The sequence below is a fragment of the Salvia miltiorrhiza genome, chromosome 4 (genome assembly GCF_028751815.1).
Source record: "Salvia miltiorrhiza cultivar Shanhuang (shh) chromosome 4, IMPLAD_Smil_shh, whole genome shotgun sequence".
Classification (NCBI taxonomy): domain Eukaryota; kingdom Viridiplantae; phylum Streptophyta; class Magnoliopsida; order Lamiales; family Lamiaceae; genus Salvia; species Salvia miltiorrhiza.
In genome coordinates this window covers 414792-435129 of record NC_080390.1, presented here as the reverse complement: position 1 = coordinate 435129, position 20338 = coordinate 414792, and the positions used below count along the sequence as shown (strand labels likewise).

Sequence of the window (20338 nt, the reverse complement as noted above, 5' to 3'; positions counted from 1 at the left end):
TCATCGAATTCTGATTTTACATATAAATTTATATTTCTGGTGTTGCATACAAACTTTAAAATGTAACGTGATAATTACCGAACTATTGATTTAATCTGATATTTCGAGATTTCGGCTAAATTTAATGCTGGCATGGCTAATTGAATAATTGACGTGACATAATCGGCAAGGGAATAAAACAACGTATGTGATGACAAATCACGACCACTATTTGAAATTATGTAAAATAAGATTATTCGGTTAGCTATGTCAGTAGTAAATTTGGCCGGAATCTCGATTGGTAGTAAAATCCGATTAATTCAATAGTTCGATATTTTATCGCGCTACTCTTTAAAGTTTGTATGCAAAATAAGAATTTGATGAAAGTTTAGTAATTTCAAGCTACTTTTTAAAGTTTTAACGCAACTTTTCAAAGTTTGTATACAAAATCAATTAAATTATTCAAACTAATAACGGAATTAATATAGATTAGATTAAATAATTAAATAAACAAAAATAGTAGTAGAACTTAAATCGCCTAAAAAAAAAGAACTTAAATAAATCAATGGATTGGCGTGTCTCGCAAACCCTTTTTTTTTTTTTTTCCCAAAATTTAAAACCACCGCTCACCGCCATACCTCCCGCCACCGTTGCGTTGGAAGCATGGACTACAAGCAGAGGCTAATTTTGGCGGCGAAATGCGTGTACGACGGCGAGTTACGCGCCACCGGAGAATCGCGTGTCGATTCCTCGGATTTTGGAATCCAGGCGACACTCAAACCGCACCAAGTCGAAGGTGTGTCGTGGCTCATCCGCCGCTACCACCTCGGCGTCAACGTCATACTTGGTATTGCTAGCCTTTACCTTTCTGTTTTCTGCATTGAAAAATTTAAAATGTTTTGTGTTGGAATTTTGTAAAGGTTTTTACTTCAACTTGATTCAATTACTGTGCGCGTGTGTGCGATTTCCCCCCTCTTTGCAACGGCTGCATGACTATCTATGTTTGTTTTGCAGGGGATGAGGTGAGACTAGTAAACCGGCTGAATTGGACATGTGAATGTCACACTGATATGTTAATACTAGCGCTTCGTTCTTGTCGAATTATGTTTGTTTTTTGTTTTTTTTTTTTCAATGCGAGACTTGGTTTTGTTGATGCAATGGTAAATGTTGGCAGCTTTGGGAGTTGCAGAGTTTTTTACTCTCTTTCGCACAAGAGCTATCTTAGAATTTTAGTTTTGACTAACGAGTGATTGGGAAGTCTAATGAGCATTGCTTCAAAATTTGGTGGTGGTTTTTTTTTCCAGTCGTGATTATAAGCTTCTAATGCCATCTATTGTGTATGGAAATTTACTCCTTAGTCTGAGTCTGCAACATCCTGTTTTGTTCTTTAATGCTGGAGAGGTGATAATTTGGTCCGTCATTACGGTCATGATGGATAATGATCGGAAGTTGGTTTTCTAGGCGTGTGTACAAGTCTTGCTTTGTAGTCTTTGGTTATGTACAATTAACTTTGAATTTAACATTTTATACTTCAGAAATACCATACATTGGAGAAAGAATAATTTTATGTTGAATTCAATGATTTAAATTTCACGAATTATATGCAATACAATGCATGATAGAGTATTCCTTTTGCACTGCATATCTACACTTATGCGGATTGAACCCTGAGGAAGTACGTTTTCTGAGGCAAGTTAAAAGCGGTCAAGATGGATCTTTAGAGGATATGTATGGAAACTCATAGCACGAATTTCAGATACTGTAGTTTTTCTAAATTTAATGTATATAGCTGCTAAATCATAGTTTGAGACTTCCTCTGGACATTCTTCAGTGAAAAATTGAGCAAACTATAACAATTTTCTTGTGCTAATGAATTTTCACTGTAGATGGGACTGGGAAAAACGTTGCAAGCTGTCACACTTTTGAGTTACCTGAAAGTATGCCTGAAGTTTTCTGGACCATTCCGTGAGTAACCATATGTTTATATTGGGATTTTCTGTTCTCGAAAATGCTTCAATCATAATTGCACTAAAAGATGTTGAATTCAACCTGCAGTGGTCTTGTGCCCTCTCAGTGTAACTGATGGTTGGGTCTCAGAAGTGGCGAATTTTGCTCCAAAGTTGAGATTGCTTCGTTATGTTGGGGATAAAGAATATAGATGCAAATTGCGCAGGGAAATGAGTGAGTATGTAAAAGAAAGTTCATTCTCATCTCACGTAAGTAATTATGTGCTTGTTTCCCAATTCTTCATGTCAAACTATATGCACCCAGTTACTGCAGTTGAGGTAATATATTATTAACTGCTATCAATTTTTGGTGCTGGTTGCAGGTTCCATCATTGCCGTTTGATGTGCTATTGACGACTTATGACATTGCATTGATTGATCAGGACTTTCTATCCCAATTCCCTTGGCATTATGCAATTATTGATGAAGCACAGAGACTCAAAAACCCTTCCAGTGTATGTCCAAAATTCTGCTAGATGTGCTTTTTCTTTTTGCCGCAATTCTTGTAAGTATAATTTGTTTTCTATGTTTATATTGTGAGAGAAGCATTAATTTTCTCCCCACAGTATAGGCAATTTCTCTTTGCGAAATGCATAATTGTCAACTATTTATTTCTCTGTGCTATGCGATGTTGATTTTATTAACTATCTCTGGTAACATAGTGATTTTGTTGTATGCTATTGCTATATTGGTGCCCTGAGATAAAGTTATATGTTTTCCACTGGCAGCATGGGCTCTTGGACACTTCGTTAATATGCGATGCCGGTTATATTTTTTTGAGAAGTTATGATTTTCCCCGCTGGATAAGCAATTTGTCTTGGGAAATGCAGAATGGTCTACTATTTATCTTTCTATGCTATGCTGTATTAGGAACTATCATTCACAACTTAGTGGCCTTAAATGTATGCTATTCTATGTTGCCACTTTGAGCTTAACGTAAACTTTTCACCCTGTCACCATGGGGTTTCTGGATTCTAGGTTGATACGACTTGCTGATTTTTGTTACCACAGAACAAAAACCAGTATTGAATCTGGTATTAAGCATATATGCATATACATTACCTGGTTCTGACTGCTTTATCTCCTAAGTTATTTCTTTAGCCTGTTCACTTCTGTTACAGCTTCTTGGACTATAACAGGTCTTATATACTATTTTGAGAGAGCGGTTTGTCATCCCAAGAAAATTGCTTCTCACTGGAACGCCAGTTCAAAACAATCTTACTGAACTTTGGGCTCTGATGCACTTCTGTATGCCTTTGATCTTTGGAACGCTGGAGCAGTTTCTTTCTTATTTCAAGGAAGCTGGAGATCCTTCATGTAAGTTATCTGCATTACTTAGTATGTTCGTCTTGTTCGAAATATATAGGTCCCTGCTGTTCTAATGCTAATATATGGTAATTTGAATTTTGCTAAAATCTTGCAAAGTCGATGGTTTTGAAGAAAAATGTCATATTCTTTAATGTAGTTTATGTAGAACTATTGAGTTATTTTCGGCACTTCTTATTTCCTTCTTTAGCAGGTCAAGGTGCACTAAAAGTGAAGGAACAGTTTGAGATCTTAAAGTATGTGCTGGGTGCATTTATGCTTCGAAGGACCAAATCTGCACTTATGGAGTCTGGAACTCTGATGCTGCCTCCTGTTACTGAAATAACCGTGTTAGTTTCTTGAAGAAGCTATTGCACCTTTTCTATGTGTGATACTGTTACTCTCTATACAATCCCTAAAGTTAGTAGTAGTATTCATTGGTAGAGTTTGAATCTAAGTTATCTTATTACTCAATACTTTCAGTTTTTCCTTGAAATTTTGTCAAATATCATATTATGTACTGCCTGGATGATTTGAAGTATCTGGCAGGATGGCACCTTTGTCTCCTCTGCAGAAGAAGGTTTATATGTCAATACTCAGAAAGGAACTTCCAAAGCTGCTTGCACTTGCTTCTAGAGGAACAAATGCTCCATCTTTGCATAATATCGTGAGCATACTATATTTTTATTAATTGAGTGCTGATTTGTTCGAATGTTGTTGATTTATGACATTGTTTGTAGTTATTAGTGATGCAAGTCTTATGCTGTTACTTTCCAATTCTCCTTCAGGTAATTCAGCTCCGGAAAGCATGTAGCCACCCGTATCTTTTCCCAGGTATTGAGCCTGAACCATATCAGGAGGGTGAGCACCTGGTTCAGGTAGTCAGACTACCCTATTCAGATTTTAGGATTATAGATGAAGTTTTTAACTATTGGCTATTAACAGCCTGACACAATGAAATAATTAAAAAAAAGTGCAACTTTTCATCCTTCAGTTCTCCATGTGCATTTGGCATTCCTACAAATTTCTTACTCTTCAATTGAATTTTTCCTATTTTGTTTGTCAATGATTATTCAATTAAGCTATTTTTATACCTCAATTTATGTCGAATCAGGTTAGTGGTAAACTTCTAATTTTAGATCAGCTACTTATGAAGCTGCATGACTCTGGCCATCGCGTTCTATTGTTTGCCCAGATGACTCATACACTTGACATAATACAGGTGAGTTTTTGTTATGTTTATTTATGGTTAGGCTCTATGCTATCTAATTGACACTACATTAATCATTTATGTCTTTTATTATACATGTATATCATGCAGGACTTCTTAGAAATGAGAAAATATACTTATGAGCGTCTTGATGGTTCAATTCGAGCAGAGGAGCGATTTGCTGCAATTAGAAATTTCAGCATAAATTCAAGTGCTAATATTAACACTCATCAGAGCACACCTTTTGTCTTTTTGATATCCACACGAGCTGGGGGAGTGGGACTAAATCTTGTGGCTGCTGATACAGTAAGTTTACTTTAGTTTCTAAAAGTTAATTGTTTCCTGACCCTGAACTTTTCTTGTAAGGTGACAGTCAACTTTGGATAATTAACTCTTAAGTTTTTGAAAGATGTTTAGGCTTTGTCACCTTTGATATTATTCCATAATGATTTGATTATCATTGCCTTTGTTAGATTTACATATTTAGAGTATTACGTGCCCATAGGAATTGGTCCAATTGGAGAACAGTTCTTGGAAATTGGTGGTGCTATTGTCCATATTTGATTGCTTGGGTAGGTTTGTTGCCTTTGGAGTTGCTTGACGAGAACAAGAAAACTATTTGTTAGCTTGTAATGAAAATCACACCTCTGTTATTTTCTCGCCTTGTGTTTTGCAATTAGAATCATGTAGGTCCCTCACTATAATCCTTAAAGTCATGGCTCATATAGATCCTCAAACTATTCAAACTAGGTCCACACGTCATTAATGGATGGGCCTCATCAACTCATTTCCAATAGTTCTAGGCTTAGATGAGTCAAGTTTTGTTTAAAGCTCTAATTTTGATTATGTTATTTGTTTAATTTCAAAAATGCTTTATCAGTTTTAATCTTTATATGTTATTGTTCGGGAATCAGGGCAGGGTAGGTGAGGTGTGGGTGGGTGTAGGACAATTTTAAAAATCTAAATTCTTGATTATAAAGTAAATATGTTATACCCTAGTTAAGTAATTGATAACTGATTTATTTATTAGTTTTAAAAGGAATTATTATTCATTGAGGTTAGCAAATTATCCTCTTTGTTCGTTATGAGTGTTAATATTTTAATGCATTACTAATGAAATTTATTATCTTCATAATTATATTATTTGAGTGTTAAAAATGAACAACTATCATTTATAACACATTTTACTTTGTTAGTATTGAGTATTAGTATCTGTAATATATTAAATACAAAATCTAAAATCATATTTGTTTATGGAGCATTAAAAGTAAATATTTTATGAATCATTAACCCATTAATATATAAAAGAGAAATATTTTCAGAGAAATGTTAGAAAGATTAAAAATTGAAGGGAAGGGTTGAGTGCCTTAAAAATCATAACTTTTATGCCATTTATTACAACAGGACTTTGTAATCGTTTTATAACAATCTTCAAACAATTTGCAATTATAACAGCCCCATATTTTTGATACCGTGAAGGGTTGTCATGCTTGTGTGCTTGTAACAGAATATGAATATTCTACGTTTTGTAGGTCATATTTTATGAGCAAGATTGGAATCCTCAAGTGGACAAGCAGGCTTTGCAGCGTGCACATAGAATTGGCCAGAGCAATCATGTATTGTGTATTAATTTGGTTACTGGGCGTACAGTTGAGGAGGTAAGATCATATATCTTTTCTTTAATCACAATTCTCAGTTGCTGATGAGGAACAATGCAGGTAATTATGCGTAGAGCAAGAAGGAAGCTACAACTCAGCCATAATGTTATAGGAGATGAAATGCTGGATCGTGAGGGAAGTTATGGAGGAACTGAAGCTGGCGATTTGAAATCTGTTATATTTGGTTTGCATGTCTTCGGTCCCATGGAGATGGATACTGAAAAATCAGATGACCAATTGGATAAGAGTGAACTGGCTGTTTTAGCTGAAAAGGTCATTGCGTCCCGCCATGAGTTACAATCAGATGTGAGGGATAGGAAGCTTGAGATCAATTCAATGAATCGGGTAAATGATCAAGATTTAGTCAAACAAGATGCTTCTGAGTCTATGGACTTTGATCCCGGCCTTGATGAAGCTTCATATATGTCATGGGTCGAGAAGTTTAAGCAACCATCTCCAGAACAAGACAGTGACGTACTGGAATTAGGAAATAAAAGATGCTTACCGGATGAGAAACACATTAAAGCTGAAGCTGCTCGAAGGAAGGCAGAGGAGAAAAAAATACTCAAATGGGAGACACTTGGATATCACTCACTCTCTGTCAGCAATCCTGTCATTCCAGTCAATCAGGATGTGATGTCAGATGCTGGCTCAGTTCATTTTGTTTATGGAGACTGCACAACTACTGCAGCAGTTACCCCTTCTGAGTCCACTATTATATTCAGGTATAAATCATTCTTACTACATAGACTTTCAATGTATTGCTCTGGGTTCATGCTTCATGGGAAGTACCACCTGATCGTGAATTTGTGTCCATCAATCTTTTCTTTTGTTACCCAATCGGCCTTTTCCTGTTAACTGGTGCTTACATTTTTCCCGAGTATTCTATTTAGTATGTTGAGACTAAAAAGTTTCAGATACTAGTTTGTTGAATGTTATTTAATACTCCCTATGTCCCCCTAATGAGTACCCATTTAAGAATGACACAAGTTTTAAGAAATTGATTGAGTGTGTATGTGTGGAATAAGGGTCCCACTTTTGTTGTGACTGGCTTGTGTGGAGTACACTTACCAAAAGAGGAAATGGGTACTCGTTTGGGGGATGAACCTTAAAGGAAATATAGGTACTCAATACTCATTTGAGGGACGAAGAGAGTATTAACTGTAGTTTGGCTTCAGTTATGGTTTCCAAGTAGAATTCATTATAGACGTAGAGCTTATAAGTTCATAGATCATCAATTTGACATTTTGAATTTCATAGGATTCAAACTACTGCAGAAGGTGTTTTTGAACTCTTTTAGAAGTCATAGGGGACTTCAGCTATTACATATTTATCTTTTTGGCGTATATCATAGTATAAGAAGCAAATGCTGAGGTTATACCCACCTACACAACCATAAAACCGTTGTAAGCACTTAGGATTTATTTTTCTTCAAACAGATTAACCATTTATATATCTAGATAAGATCATCTCTTTTATGTGCTTCCAGACAAACTTGGAAGATCCAAAAACAATTTTGCTCATTTTTATCCTATAGCAACCTTGATATCTGGCTTGAGAAACTTAATCTACCAAAAGTTGAGGATTGATCACTGTGACCAACGAAGAAGATTTATATGATTCAATGTGTCACCTACAAATGTTGATACAAATTTTCTGACTTCTACTAGTTGTGTTGATAATTCTGGAAATTGGGGGCATGGGGGTCTGTTTGATGCCCTGGCTAGGCTGTCAGCATCTATCCCCAGTGCATACCAGCGGGCTTCAGAATTTGGAGATCTCCATCTGGGTGATTTACATCTCATAGAAATTACTGGTGAGCTTGGCTCTCTATTCTAATCCAGCTTCTCTTAAGTGCTGAAGTTTTTGTTTAAATGACTAAATCTTTGGTTAAGATAAGTTTATTTTTGTTTCTCAACGTCTTCTTTATATACTTCAGGAAAACCATCATATTGTGTTATTCCATGTTAGTATGTTACCAGCCTTGCTTTTCAGATAAGGAAACCTTTTTGTCTTCACCACAATTTAGTCTTGTCTTTTTCATATTTCAAGGTTTTCTCTAGCTGAGGAAACAAGGGTTGAGTTCTTCCAAGTAGAATGCAAAATTGACAATCACCTTTATATATCTCTTCTTTAGACTTAGTAATTTTTAGCTTCTGACTGATTTTATGCAGAGGACCATGGTGAGCTGAGAACTCCTACTGATCTTCGTCAGTGGGTTGGTTTAGCTGTTGTGCAGTCATATAATCAGAGGCGTAAAGTTCCTCGCGGTGATATCTCTATGGCTGATTTGGAAGTTTGCCTTGCAAAAGCATCATTTTCAGCCGCTCAATATTCAGGTAGAGTGTGGGTCTCTTTCCAAGAATCATTGTTTGTGGTTTAGGTTCCTTACTAGTACTGGACTTTAAAGGGGCCACTGAACTGATGTTTGAGTATAGAAGTACTTTTCCAAGTCTCCCAGCATGAAAGAACTGGTTCCTACTTTTCTTTGATTGGAGAATGAGTAAATCTATCACGGGACTGATTCTCCCACATTCTAAGCTTTTGATAAGTGAGTGTCGTGCTACAACTGCATTTATCAGCTTCAATTTTCTTCCTAATATGTAGATATGCAGATTATCAATTTGGCAGGTAGGTGTGTAAATTTGTTAATGAGGAGTGAGGCAAAGATGCTAAAACATAAGGCAAACACGTAAAAGAGAAAGCTAGATGAATGGCTAGAAAGAGGAAATTGATCTTTCCCATGCCATATCACATAGAACTTTTATCTGTATTTCAGTAATGATGCTTGCCATCTGAGTACTCCGGTGGTCCTTTTTCTGTTTACTAATGGTTCTAGTACTTCTGGTATTGCGGTCAAATATTTTTAACAGCTCATCACGCCTAGTGGTTTTTCCTTTTTTAGTTTTCTTCAGCATTATAGATGTTCCATTATTTTGGGTTTCAATTCTCTTCTACTTTAATCTGTGATATCTATGAACATATGTGTTAATGTCCTTTTTCTTTTCTTTATTCGGCAGCTTCAATCCACATGCCCCGGGTTAATTATCAGCACGGGACAGACCGCTCAGAATGGTATACTGTTGAACGCCTACTTCGAAAATATGCAGCAATGTATGGCATTAATATTTATGTGTAAGTTTCTCCGTCTGCAAATCTGGTGTATCTTATTACTTTTCTATTGCTTGGAGCATGTTTCATCGGTTGCAGGGGTGGGGCTAGTCTCCCAATTCTATAAACAATTTTTTTGACAACTAGCTAAATGTTACACACATAAAAGTTACAGTATGAATTTTAATTACTCCATATATCAATATGACCTAATGGTAAAAATAGGACCGTAACTTTCAGGATTTTTAGAAAAAGGACTATAAGTTACGGATTTTGAAAATAAGGACTATAATTTTATTTTTTAACATTTACACTCCTGTTTCGGGCCCAAAATTAATTGTTCGGGCTTTTGATGCCACGTAGAGCCCGTTGCTGACGTGGACTGCCATGTCAACTTTTTTGCAAAAAAATTTTTTGTTTCTTTTTTGTATTCTCGTTTTAACAATTAACAATTATATATATTTTTTAGGAAAGTTAACAATTATATTTGTTTTATCTTAATTAATTTAATATCCTAAAAGAAAGCTACATATATACGTTCATTATAATGTTAAAAGACATGTATTATTTATACATGTCTTTTAACATTTAATTAGAAGAATCAATTATAAAAAAATATGCCATCAATTTTGAATAGTGAGAAGAGATTTTGCAGTATGGCAGATTTGCAAGCAAGGAAGAATTGAGTAAGCTTTCTTTTAGCATTATAATGAACGTATATATGTAGCTTTCTTTTAGGATATTAAATTAATTAAGATAAAACAAATATAATTGTTAACTTTCCTAAAAAAAATATATAATGTCTTTTAACATTATAATGAACGTATATATGTAGCTTTCTTTTAGGATATTAAATTAATTAAGATAAAACAAATATAATTGGTAATTTTCCTAAAAAAAATATAACTGTTAATTGTTAAAACAAGAATACAAAAAAGAAACAAAAATTTTTTTTGCAAAAAAGTTGACAATATGGCAGTCCACGTCAGCAACAGGCTCTACGTGGCATCAAAAGCCCGAACCATTAATTTTGGGCCCGAAATAGGAGTGTAAATGTTAAAAAATAAAATTATAGTCTTTATTTTCAAAATCCGTAACTTATAGTCCTTTTTCTAAAAATCCTGAAAGTTACGGTCCTATTTTTACCATTAGGTCTATCAATATACATATTACAATTCATTTATCTTTATTACAATTCTAAAGAATTTAGATAGATAAGGGTTCTTATCGTATATCAAAATAAATACCTATATATACATACATACATACATACATATATATTAAATTATTAAACTATCCTTTGACATTCAAATGATTAAGGATAATTTGTAAGAATACACCCTTCAATAATAGTAATAGACTATCATACCGAATACCCTGCCGCTTACATATTGGCATGGCTAGATAATAAATTAGTTTCTCATTTACAGGAGTTCACGATCCTACTTATAAATGCCTAATCCATCTGGTAGTTGGATTCTCATTAAAGTAATTTATCTGTTTGGCAGATATTATTATCGGCGCGCTGAATGAAGCATCCAACATCTTGGTATTATCCAGCATTCTCCGTGTAAAATATTGGACTTAAACTGATGCTTACACTGCTGTTCATTTTGCTCTGTGGATTGTAATGCTATAATATTTAAATTTCAGCTTTATATATTATCGCTGTCCTTTTAATATTTATAAGATAGTATATACTATATACTATAGCATATTCCAAAGTATGCAACCCAAAATACACACACACACACACGCAAACACTCAGTCACCCACTCAACACACAGGCACTCGACACACTATTCTTTTACTGTCCAAACTTTCATGCAATAACACCACAGTATGCCTTAGCAGTGCTCTCAGTCATTGGGGCTGCACCGCTGAGGTAGAACCGGGCCAACCCGAAATTATCAAAAGGCTTAAACTGCAAAGGATGTTCTTCATCCACCAGCTCCTCAGGTATAGTGGTTATCCCATAATTGAATGAAAATAGCGCCATACAGTATCTAGGCTTGTCAGCTTTCATTATGACTCTATGCTTGGCTGCATATATCCTTCCATTACTCCATGCCTGTTTTCACATATTTTTCAGAAAGAGAAAATAGCACAAGAATCAGATCTGGAATATAGCAGTGCTTTTATGGTACTTAAATTTTAGGGTAATACTTCATAAGCATCGCCAGCCATGACGATAAATGATCCAGGTGGGACATCAACATCCAACCATTCCCCGTTCCTCAGTTGTATCTCCAGTCCATTGACCTCATTCTGGTGAAGTATAGACGAGAAGCTCTTGTCTGTGTGGGAATTTGTTCCCATATTGTTGCTACTTCCTGCATTAAGGTCTGGAACTGAGTATTTTATGATTCTGAGCAGGTACGTTGTCGATCCAACATGGGAATCGTAGTGTTTTTCTGCTCCATAACTTTGAAACACCATTCTGTCTACTAGTTGCTCCATCTCTGAAACTAGCCTTGCATAGCATAATATGTTTTCACTGCAAGAACGCAAACACACACACACACACTCTCACAGACATGAATATATATGTATAAGCTTATAGTTTAAAGTTATACATTCATGTGCTTGTGTGACATACCAGAATTCCATGTTTCCTGATGGCCACATTAGATTTGTGAAGCTTTGGACAGCATCTAGAGTAGTTGCTTCTGGGATTCCCATGCTTTCGTGGACAGGAGCATGGGGCAGTTGTCCCACATAACCGTAGAAAACAAATTCAGAAGTGTTACTAGATTTGGTTTCAAATGGCAGATTAAACAAGTGTTCCAATACATGGAACACTTGCTTGTCTAGTTCAGGTGAAACGTTGTCGTATCTTGCCAAGAAAAATCCGAACTCTTCAAGAGCTTCTCGCAAGTTCTTGCAAGTCGGAAGCCATGAACTTGAACTAGGACTCAAGTTTCTTGTCGAGAGATCAAAGACTGGAATTTTGGGAAGTTCTTGAGAACTAGCCATCAAAGTTTTACAATGCTTCGAAGATAATGCGTTGGTGGGAAGGTTAGCATTTATACTGCTCTTTGGTTTCGTTCGTTTGTCGTTTGTCGTGCTTTAGTTGATACAGTATGCGCTTGGATAATACTGAAATACAGTATACAAATCATTACTCATAAAAATTCTTGATGATGTAATTAGAGTATTATGACATCGACGTGAATATTAAATTCAATCTTGATTGACCCATTGTCTATTAGTTTGATAGATCGTCGTAGATATGGTCCTTCAAGCTAAACAATGTTTATTTAATGGGGAAAATTGGCATGTTATGGAAGACTAGGATGTGATGTATCAAATAATTAAAATGTCAAGTCTAAGATTTTATCAATCGTATCTATTTGTATTATGGTCATACATGTAGATTGGGTGAGATCTCATAATCTATTAATTTTTTGTAGATCTTGTTGTTTATTGGACGCTCCACTTATGGTCCTTCAAAATAAATAAATGATGGCAAAATTGGCATGTTATGAAATAATAAGATTTATGTATTATATATGAAATGATTAAAATTCCAAGTTTGAAATTTTGTCACATTTTCGTGGGAGATGTGGAAAGAATTGATTGATTGTTACCTGCTAACAAATTCTTGCACAATATGAGAAATTATGGATGTATAATTGTGAGTGATTATGTATTGCAGGTACAATCAAGAATTTAAATTTTGAATCTTGAAAAGATCAAACAAATTGTTTATTGCTCTCCCAATATTGCGGTCCACAAAATTACGTGGACTTTTGCTAGTATTTGTTTTATGTCACACACACTCCTGGCTGACCAAGCTCAAGTGTTGAAAATGAAATATGTTTTGTATTTAATATGATTCATGTGGTTTTGTATTTAATGAGAATATTATATGTTTGTGTTGATATCTATTAAAAGTGGTCCACGAATTGGAGACATAGTGATGAATAACGATTTGATAAAAGTGGTCCACGAATTGGAGACATAGTCATGAACAACGATTTGATATTTGTGATTAATTATTTTTCGATAATAGTTGATTGATGTTACCACAGTCCTATTATATTTACTTCAAAGCCATTCTAGTTTTTGCATGAGACGTGGCGTAGATTAATTCTCCACTTATTAAATACACAATTATTTGTACGATTGAAACGTTTGTTGTTACATTAACAAATGATGGATATTTATCAATGGAAGTTAAATCACAAAAGGAAATGATAAAAAAATATACATATAAACAATAATTGAAAATTCTGATAAATAGAATTTGGTAGATTATCAAAGTTTCCGAATGTGTGTATCGTTCACCTATAATTAGATGTTACATAATCTTGCAGAAAAATCAGCATTGCATATGCATGCCTACTTTTTTAAGGCAAACACAATTTATATTAACTACATGCAGATGGTAAAGGAAAGAGAAAGATTATTGCAATCTAATAAGTGATTCACACATTCAACACAAAGAAAATTAAAGATTGTTTAATGTGTCATGCTGGTGTTGTTGAACACCAACAAGCCTCCAAGAAAATGCTCATCTCCCCATTTATATTGAGCCCTATGTGTCTGCATCTGTATCTCCCAGCAAATAGTAATTGGTATTTGTAATGTCGACAAAGCAGCAGCGCAGCCCCACCGCCGGCAAGGCGACGATCCTCGGCATCGGCAAGGCCTTCCCCCGCCAGCTGGTGCTTCAAGATCTCCTCGTCGAGGGCTACATCCGCGACACCAACTGCGATGACCTCGCCATCAAGGACAAACTCCAACGCCTCTGTACATCCATCTATTCATTACTAGAAAAACGAGCATACATGACACTGCATACATGAAATTTTTATATATATTTTTATTTTAGACAAAACGAATATACATGACACTGCACACATGAAATTTTACGTATATATTTTGATTTCAGGCAAAACCAGTGTACATGACGGTGCATACATGAAGTTTTACATATATATTTTGATTTCAGGCAAAACGAGTATACATGACACTGCATACATGAAGTTTTACATATATGTTCGATTTCAGGCAAAACGACGACGGTGAAAACGAGGTACACGGTGATGTCGAAGGAGATACTGGAGGAGTATCCGGAGCTGGCGACGGAGGGGTCGCCGACGATCAAGCAGAGGCTGGACATCGCGCACCCGGCGGTGCTGGAGATGGCGAAGGAGGCGAGCCTGGCGTGCCTCAAGGACTGGAAGCGCGAGGCCAAGGACATCACCCACGTCGTCTACGTCTCCTCGAGCGAGATCCGCCTCCCCGGCGGCGACCTCTACCTCGCCACGGAGCTCGCCCTCCGCAACGACGTCGCGCGCGTCATGCTCTACTTCCTCGGCTGCTACGGCGGCGTGACGGGCCTCCGCGTCGCCAAGGACATCGCCGAGAACAACCCGGGCAGCCGCGTGCTCCTCGCCACCTCCGAGACCACCATCCTCGGCTTCCGGCCCCCCAACAAGTCCCGCCCCTACGACCTCGTCGGCGCCGCCCTCTTCGGCGACGGCGCCGCCGCCGTGGTGGTCGGCGCCGACCCCGTCCCCGGCGTGGAGACCGCCTTCATGGAGCTGAACACGGCGGCGCAGCAGTTCCTGCCGGGGACGAGCCACGTCATCGACGGGAGGCTGTCGGAGGAGGGGATCTACTTCAAACTAGGGCGCGATCTGCCGCAGAAGATAGAGGAGAACATCGAGGAGTTCTGCAGGAAGCTCATGGGGGGGGCTGCCGGTCTGGCCGAGGGGGGCTACGACTACAACTCGCTCTTCTGGGCGGTTCACCCGGGCGGTCCGGCCATACTGAACCGGCTGGAGAGCGCGCTGCGATTGGATGAAGGGAAGCTGGAGTGCAGCAGGAAGGCGTTGATGGACTATGGGAACGTGAGCAGTAACACCATATTTTATGTGATGGAATATATGAGAGAGGAGTTGGGGAAGAAGGGAGACAAAGGGGAGGAGTGGGGGCTCGCATTGGCCTTCGGCCCCGGCATCACCTTTGAAGGGATTCTTCTGCGAAGCCTCCTCCATTAACTGTCATCATCATTATACCAATATCATCACTCTATTCTACTTCTAAAACATAAATTAATTGCTAGGGAGACTCAAAATTATACGTTTGTGAGATGTATTTTGATTCGATATAAGAAAGTTATATATATATATACTCGTTATTTAAGAAAAACTAGCATTTGCACTCGTACAACGTACGGAAAATATTTTTATATTTCATTATAAATAAAAGTGATATTAATTTGATTATTATATAAAAAATTCTAAATATAATTTAAAAAATACTGTAGTTTAAGATAAATATTTTAGTTTAATATAAAAAATAAAGAAGAATTCAAATTAATAAAAATTGATATTGTGAAAAAAGAAAAAAAAAATATAGGTTAAAAGGTATTTTGAAAAAAATAGATTTATTCAAAAAAAAAAGAGGAGAGAGGAGAGATAATTTTCTTAAGTTTTAATCTTTAAATAAATATAATTTTTATATTTTAAATCTAATATTTACGTAACATATATCAAATTAAAGCTTTTGTCGTGATCTTTAATTTGATATGCATATCAAATATTTTATAATTAGTCGAGTTTCACAATTTTAGAAAATAAATAAAATAGAAAAAAAAGATGTATATAGCTTATAAATGAAACTTTAATTTTATTAAAATCACAAATTTACCACTCAATTTTGAAATTGATTTGAAATCAATTTGAAATTGAGAACTCCCTTTTTAAACGCGTGCATTCTTATTCCCTTGAGAGTTGCGTATTAGTTATATATTATGTAAGTTGATGTTGAAATGATACTTATTTATACGTGTATTTGTTTGTTACAAATATAAAATTTGTCAACTAGTTAAATTTTTTTGAGTCAGACTAGTCTACTAGGGGGTTAGCTTGAAAATCAAAAGTTTAGGATGATAATTTATAGCGCGAAAATATTTCAATCCGAATAGCCCGCATCCCGATAAGACTGGTCCGAAACACGATGCATTGGCCGGATTGACACCCCTAGCTAGTTGTATATGTCGTATCCTGGCGGGCTCTCATTGTTGGTCTTATTTTTTATTTTAAGGTTAACTAGTGTGTAATTTATAAAAATTCGACAGATAATACATTAGTTGTGTTTATGGCTAAACTAAATGAAACAGTTTTTATATTGGAGCGATACATTTGAATTTGATATGTAAAAAAGTAATTTTATTATTCGTTTGTTATTCAATTTAAAGTGTATCCTCTAGATTATTCGTAAAAGAAGGGGGGCCAATGTAGAATGAGAAGTTGATCCAAATTGTAACCAATAAGAAAGCTTAACCAAAATTTTGTAAAATTTTAATTCAAATTTTAAAGATTATATGACAAACCAAAATTTGATAAAACTTCATAATTAGCCACAATTAACCTTTTATTTTATATTATTATTCATGATTTCAAGATGAACTCATTTTTCTTTTTGGGTTAGAGAACTCCTTTGTTTAATTCTTTTCTAAGAGAGAACTAGAAAAGGGAAACGACGTCGTTGGCTCCCCTAGTCACCTATTTTTTGGCCGCCTATAGAAATTCTTTTCTGAAATTCAAATTTTTTACTGAATCGATATTATTGCTTGGCAGTTACGATTAATTTCGTTGAATTTTTATTCGAGACGCAAGAATCTTTGATATTTTGCGCCATTTCATCTTTTAGGAAAAGAGGGATTTGCTGCATAATCTAATCTTTGTTCAATTTAGGCCAATTTCTTTTATTTCTTCTCCTTTCTTTGGCAAAACCCTTTTGGGTATGGAAGCTAGAGGTTCCGATAGCGGTGAGGGCGCACCGCTTATGGTACTTATACTCTCCTTTTTGTCAATGTTTGGTAAAAAGATTGATTTTATTATTATTATTATATATATTAGAATACAATTTAATTGGTTTCCATTTGTTTATTGATTGCAATGGAAAAGGGTAGCGCGGCGGCGGTGGGGGATGATCGTCCCGGAATTCCACAATTATTTACCTCAGTGCCGTCTCTGAATGAGGCGGCGTCGTATCTCGCCGGAACCACGTCGATTTTCACCCGCTGTTTCCCTGATATTTCAAGTAATTTCGTAACTGCCATTGAGTATAATTTTGATTCGGTGAAGTTGGGATCCATTTTTGTGCATTTTCTTTTGTTGGATGTTAACTCGTCTTTTGTTGTTAATTCAAAGCTACATGAGGAGGAAGACATTGAAACTAGGGTTTGATTGTTGAATTTCAGTGACAGAGAAGCATTGTTGCATGATTTAGTGATTTTCACTAGCTCTGTTGATTCAGAATATGCTCATGATATAGGATGTAACGTATTGAGAATTTGATGTTTGCTAAGCAGACATGGGATTCTAATAAGATGTCGACGTAGCTGCACGAGGAGTATAGTATGTTCTGAAGAAAATTATACTGTTCCATTCACTTGAAGTAAAATTTTGCAAGGAGTAGGGAGAATTTGTAGAAGGTGGCTCATTAGTTAAGACATTGCTATAGCAGGCACAAGATGAGAGTTGTGTGAAGTTTGAGTAGAGGGATGAAGGATGTTTGTATGCTGCTTCGTACGTTAACTTTTAAGATGGATAAGATAATCATTGGAACTGCCTTTTGTGAAGTAACAAATTCCCTTATTCTGTGATTTTGCTAACTGTTTTGTTACCTTGTTCCATCTTTATATGTTTCTCCTTGTGCATTTCCTTCTCCCCTCAAGAAAAGCAGAAAACAATTAGTTTCCATGTTCATAATACATATCTTAGTCAAACTCTGATGCTGTGGCGTCATTTGCTTCTACACTTATTGCAGTAGGCGCTGCGTCTGAAGATCCTCATGGACATGAAATGGTACAATTTGGTTCAGAAGAGACCAGATCTCTATTAACTAATAGAAATGTGTCTTCAAGTGGAAGTGATTTATCTGCTTCCGAATTTGATGCTCCAATAGTCCATGGTGCAATAACTAGGGGCCCAGCTGGACGGTCTTCTCAAAATTCAAATGCGATCGTGCCATTAAACACCAACATAAACGGCAATTCTATTTTCCAGGGGTACATATAGTTTAAGCCTACTAAAACTGATAACTACAATTTCGTTTGGTTAAATTGTTTGTAATCGCAATCTTGTTCCTTTGGTTAATTCATTTGTTTTGCTATTGTCTACTACTAGCCTCATTGAAAAGGTTAGGAGGACAGTTCGTGGTTCTGCCGATGATATTGGCTGGCTACAAAGGGATCCAGACATGCCACCGGTTGAAGATGGAACAGAAAGATTCACAGAAATACTTGATGAAATACGGTATAAATTATTCGAGTTGCTTACATCCGACAAGTTACTTCCGTAGTTTAAATTTATAACAGTGTTGGCCTTCTGAATCAGACATGGTGTGCACCGGTTGCCAAACACAATGGTTTACTTGTTAATCCCAGGTGGTGATGCTTCTCTGTGCCTTGTATTCACTATCTCTTTATTCCACTGCGATAGAAATTTTGAATTTTCAATTACATAGTTGGAAAATTGTTTGAGAAATGATAACTAACGTTATTGGCAAAATTCTATATAAAAAAGATAAAGACAATTTCTCTTTTGTTGTTATATCATACAATATGTCACAGATTAACCTGTAGTTTTGCGCTGTTTATTTCCTAAGGTCTTTTCAGCAACCACGGACCTCTTTATTTCGTGAACACGAAGACAAGTTTTTCGAAGATGGGGCTCACTTGTCATATAGCCAAAATTCACAGTGAGGTACGATCGATTAATTGTACTGTCCCACTGCACGTGCTTCTTCCGTTCCTTGATGAAGTTAAGTTTTAGGCTTCAGTGGAAAAGAATGCCAAAGAGATAAAGGACTATATCGAAGAAATATATTGGGGTTCCAAGAAACGCGTGTTGCTGCTCGGCCATAGTAAAGGGGGAATAGATGCTGCGGCCGCTTTGTCCATGTATTGGGATGAACTGAAAGACAAGGTTGCTGGATTAGCGTTAGCGCAGAGCCCATACGGTGGTAGTCCAATCGCTTCTGATATACTCCGAGAAGGTCAGCTTGGCGATTACGTCAACATGCGTAAGCTGATGGAGATCCTCATCTGTAAAGTGATCAAGGTATGAAAACTATGTGATTTTATGACTTTGGAAGGCTAGACTATGCTTGCTCGCATGGTTTAACGTTGTGCTACTTGCATTTTCTTATAGCACATGCTCCCTCCGTCCCCAAATAAGTGTCCGATTAACAAATGAATTTTGTCCCGGAATAAGTGTCCCATTTATTCCATGGTAAACTGATGCATAACTTCCTATTTTGCTCTTCTAATAATTACAAATTCTTGGTATGTGTGTTTTCCAAAGTAGAGGAAACTTATTCTGGGACAGAGGGACTAGATCGATAGATCGTTGATTCATTGTAGATGTGTGCTAATGCTGGAATGTATTATATAGGGCGATATGCAGGCTCTAGAAGACTTAACTTATGAGAAAAGGAAAGAGTTCTTGAGGAAATATCAATTACCAAGGGAGCTGCCCATCGTTTCGTTCCACACGGAGGCGCCGATCTCTCCTGCTGTTTTGGCCACACTATCTCGCGTTGCTCATGCAGAACTCCCCATGTTCTCCGGGCAACCAGCAACCCTGCCCGTGATCATACCTCTGGGTGCTGCAATGGCTGCCTGTGCACAGCTGCTACAGAGTAGGTATGGCGAGAAGAGTGATGGGCTCGTCACTTGCCGTGATGCAGAGGTACCTGGCTCGATTGTGGTCAGGCCAAAGCGCAAGCTGGACCACGCTTGGATGGTTTATTCGTCGTTGAACGACGATCCGTCAGAAGCAGACGCTTCTCAAGTGTGTGAAGCCCTCCTCCGCATGCTCGTGGAGGATGGGAATAAAGAGAAAGACGAATTTGCCAAGAAGCAAGAATGAGTTGGCTTCAGTTTACGAATTTTTGCTTCCCTTTTTGTACAATATTAGGTGATTACAGCCAATGTTAATTCTTTTTCTTTTCTCGTTTTAAAATGGCTATGTTCAACTGATTATAAATTCGAGCATGGCTCACATTTAGTGAAAGTACATATGCTAACAAGATTTATAGTGTAT

At 36.7% G+C, this 20338-nt stretch overlaps 4 protein-coding genes across 6 annotated transcripts; 3 read left to right on the top strand and 1 right to left on the bottom strand.

Annotated features, from left to right (window-relative positions):
- The first annotated feature begins 584 nt into the window (after positions 1-584).
- On the top strand, positions 585-10951 carry LOC131022860 (probable helicase CHR10). Of its 3 annotated transcripts, none has more exons than XM_057952408.1 (16): positions 585-826; positions 994-1001; positions 1866-1944; positions 2035-2195; positions 2309-2440; positions 3125-3302; positions 3502-3640; positions 3840-3957; positions 4079-4168; positions 4405-4512; positions 4612-4806; positions 6033-6158; positions 6219-6883; positions 7829-7974; positions 8333-8497; positions 9179-9297. In XM_057952408.1, the coding sequence occupies exons 1-16, from the start codon at positions 643-645 to the stop codon at positions 9295-9297; spliced, it is 2613 nt and encodes an 870-aa protein (XP_057808391.1). In that variant the 5' UTR covers positions 585-642. The 3 variants fall into 3 exon arrangements, with proteins under 3 accessions (XP_057808391.1, XP_057808390.1, XP_057808389.1); XM_057952407.1 differs by lacking the exon at positions 994-1001 and adding an exon at positions 10778-10951 and having other exon boundaries at positions 586-849; positions 9179-9293; XM_057952406.1 differs by lacking the exons at positions 585-826; positions 994-1001 and adding an exon at positions 10778-10951 and having other exon boundaries at positions 1785-1944; positions 3505-3640; positions 9179-9293.
- On the bottom strand, positions 10901-12359 carry LOC131022862 (deoxypodophyllotoxin synthase-like). Its single transcript, XM_057952411.1, has 3 exons — positions 11869-12359; positions 11436-11766; positions 10901-11340 (listed from the first exon to the last, which is right to left on the bottom strand). Exons 1-3 carry the CDS (start codon positions 12243-12245, stop codon positions 11092-11094), a joined length of 957 nt encoding a protein of 318 aa, XP_057808394.1. The 5' UTR covers positions 12246-12359; the 3' UTR covers positions 10901-11091.
- A 1228-nt stretch (positions 12360-13587) lies between these two features.
- Positions 13588-15431, top strand: LOC131022861 (type III polyketide synthase A-like). Its single transcript, XM_057952410.1, has 2 exons — positions 13588-14024; positions 14286-15431. The coding sequence occupies exons 1-2, from the start codon at positions 13859-13861 to the stop codon at positions 15278-15280; spliced, it is 1161 nt and encodes a 386-aa protein (XP_057808393.1). The 5' UTR covers positions 13588-13858; the 3' UTR covers positions 15281-15431.
- Positions 15432-16713: 1282 nt separating this feature from the next.
- LOC131022858 (uncharacterized) lies at positions 16714-20337 on the top strand. The gene is made up of 8 exons (XM_057952405.1): positions 16714-17075; positions 17195-17330; positions 18060-18300; positions 18419-18547; positions 18629-18678; positions 18900-18997; positions 19067-19354; positions 19688-20337. Exons 1-8 carry the CDS (start codon positions 17031-17033, stop codon positions 20162-20164), a joined length of 1464 nt encoding a protein of 487 aa, XP_057808388.1. The 5' UTR covers positions 16714-17030; the 3' UTR covers positions 20165-20337.
- The last annotated feature ends 1 nt before the right edge of the window (position 20338 follows it).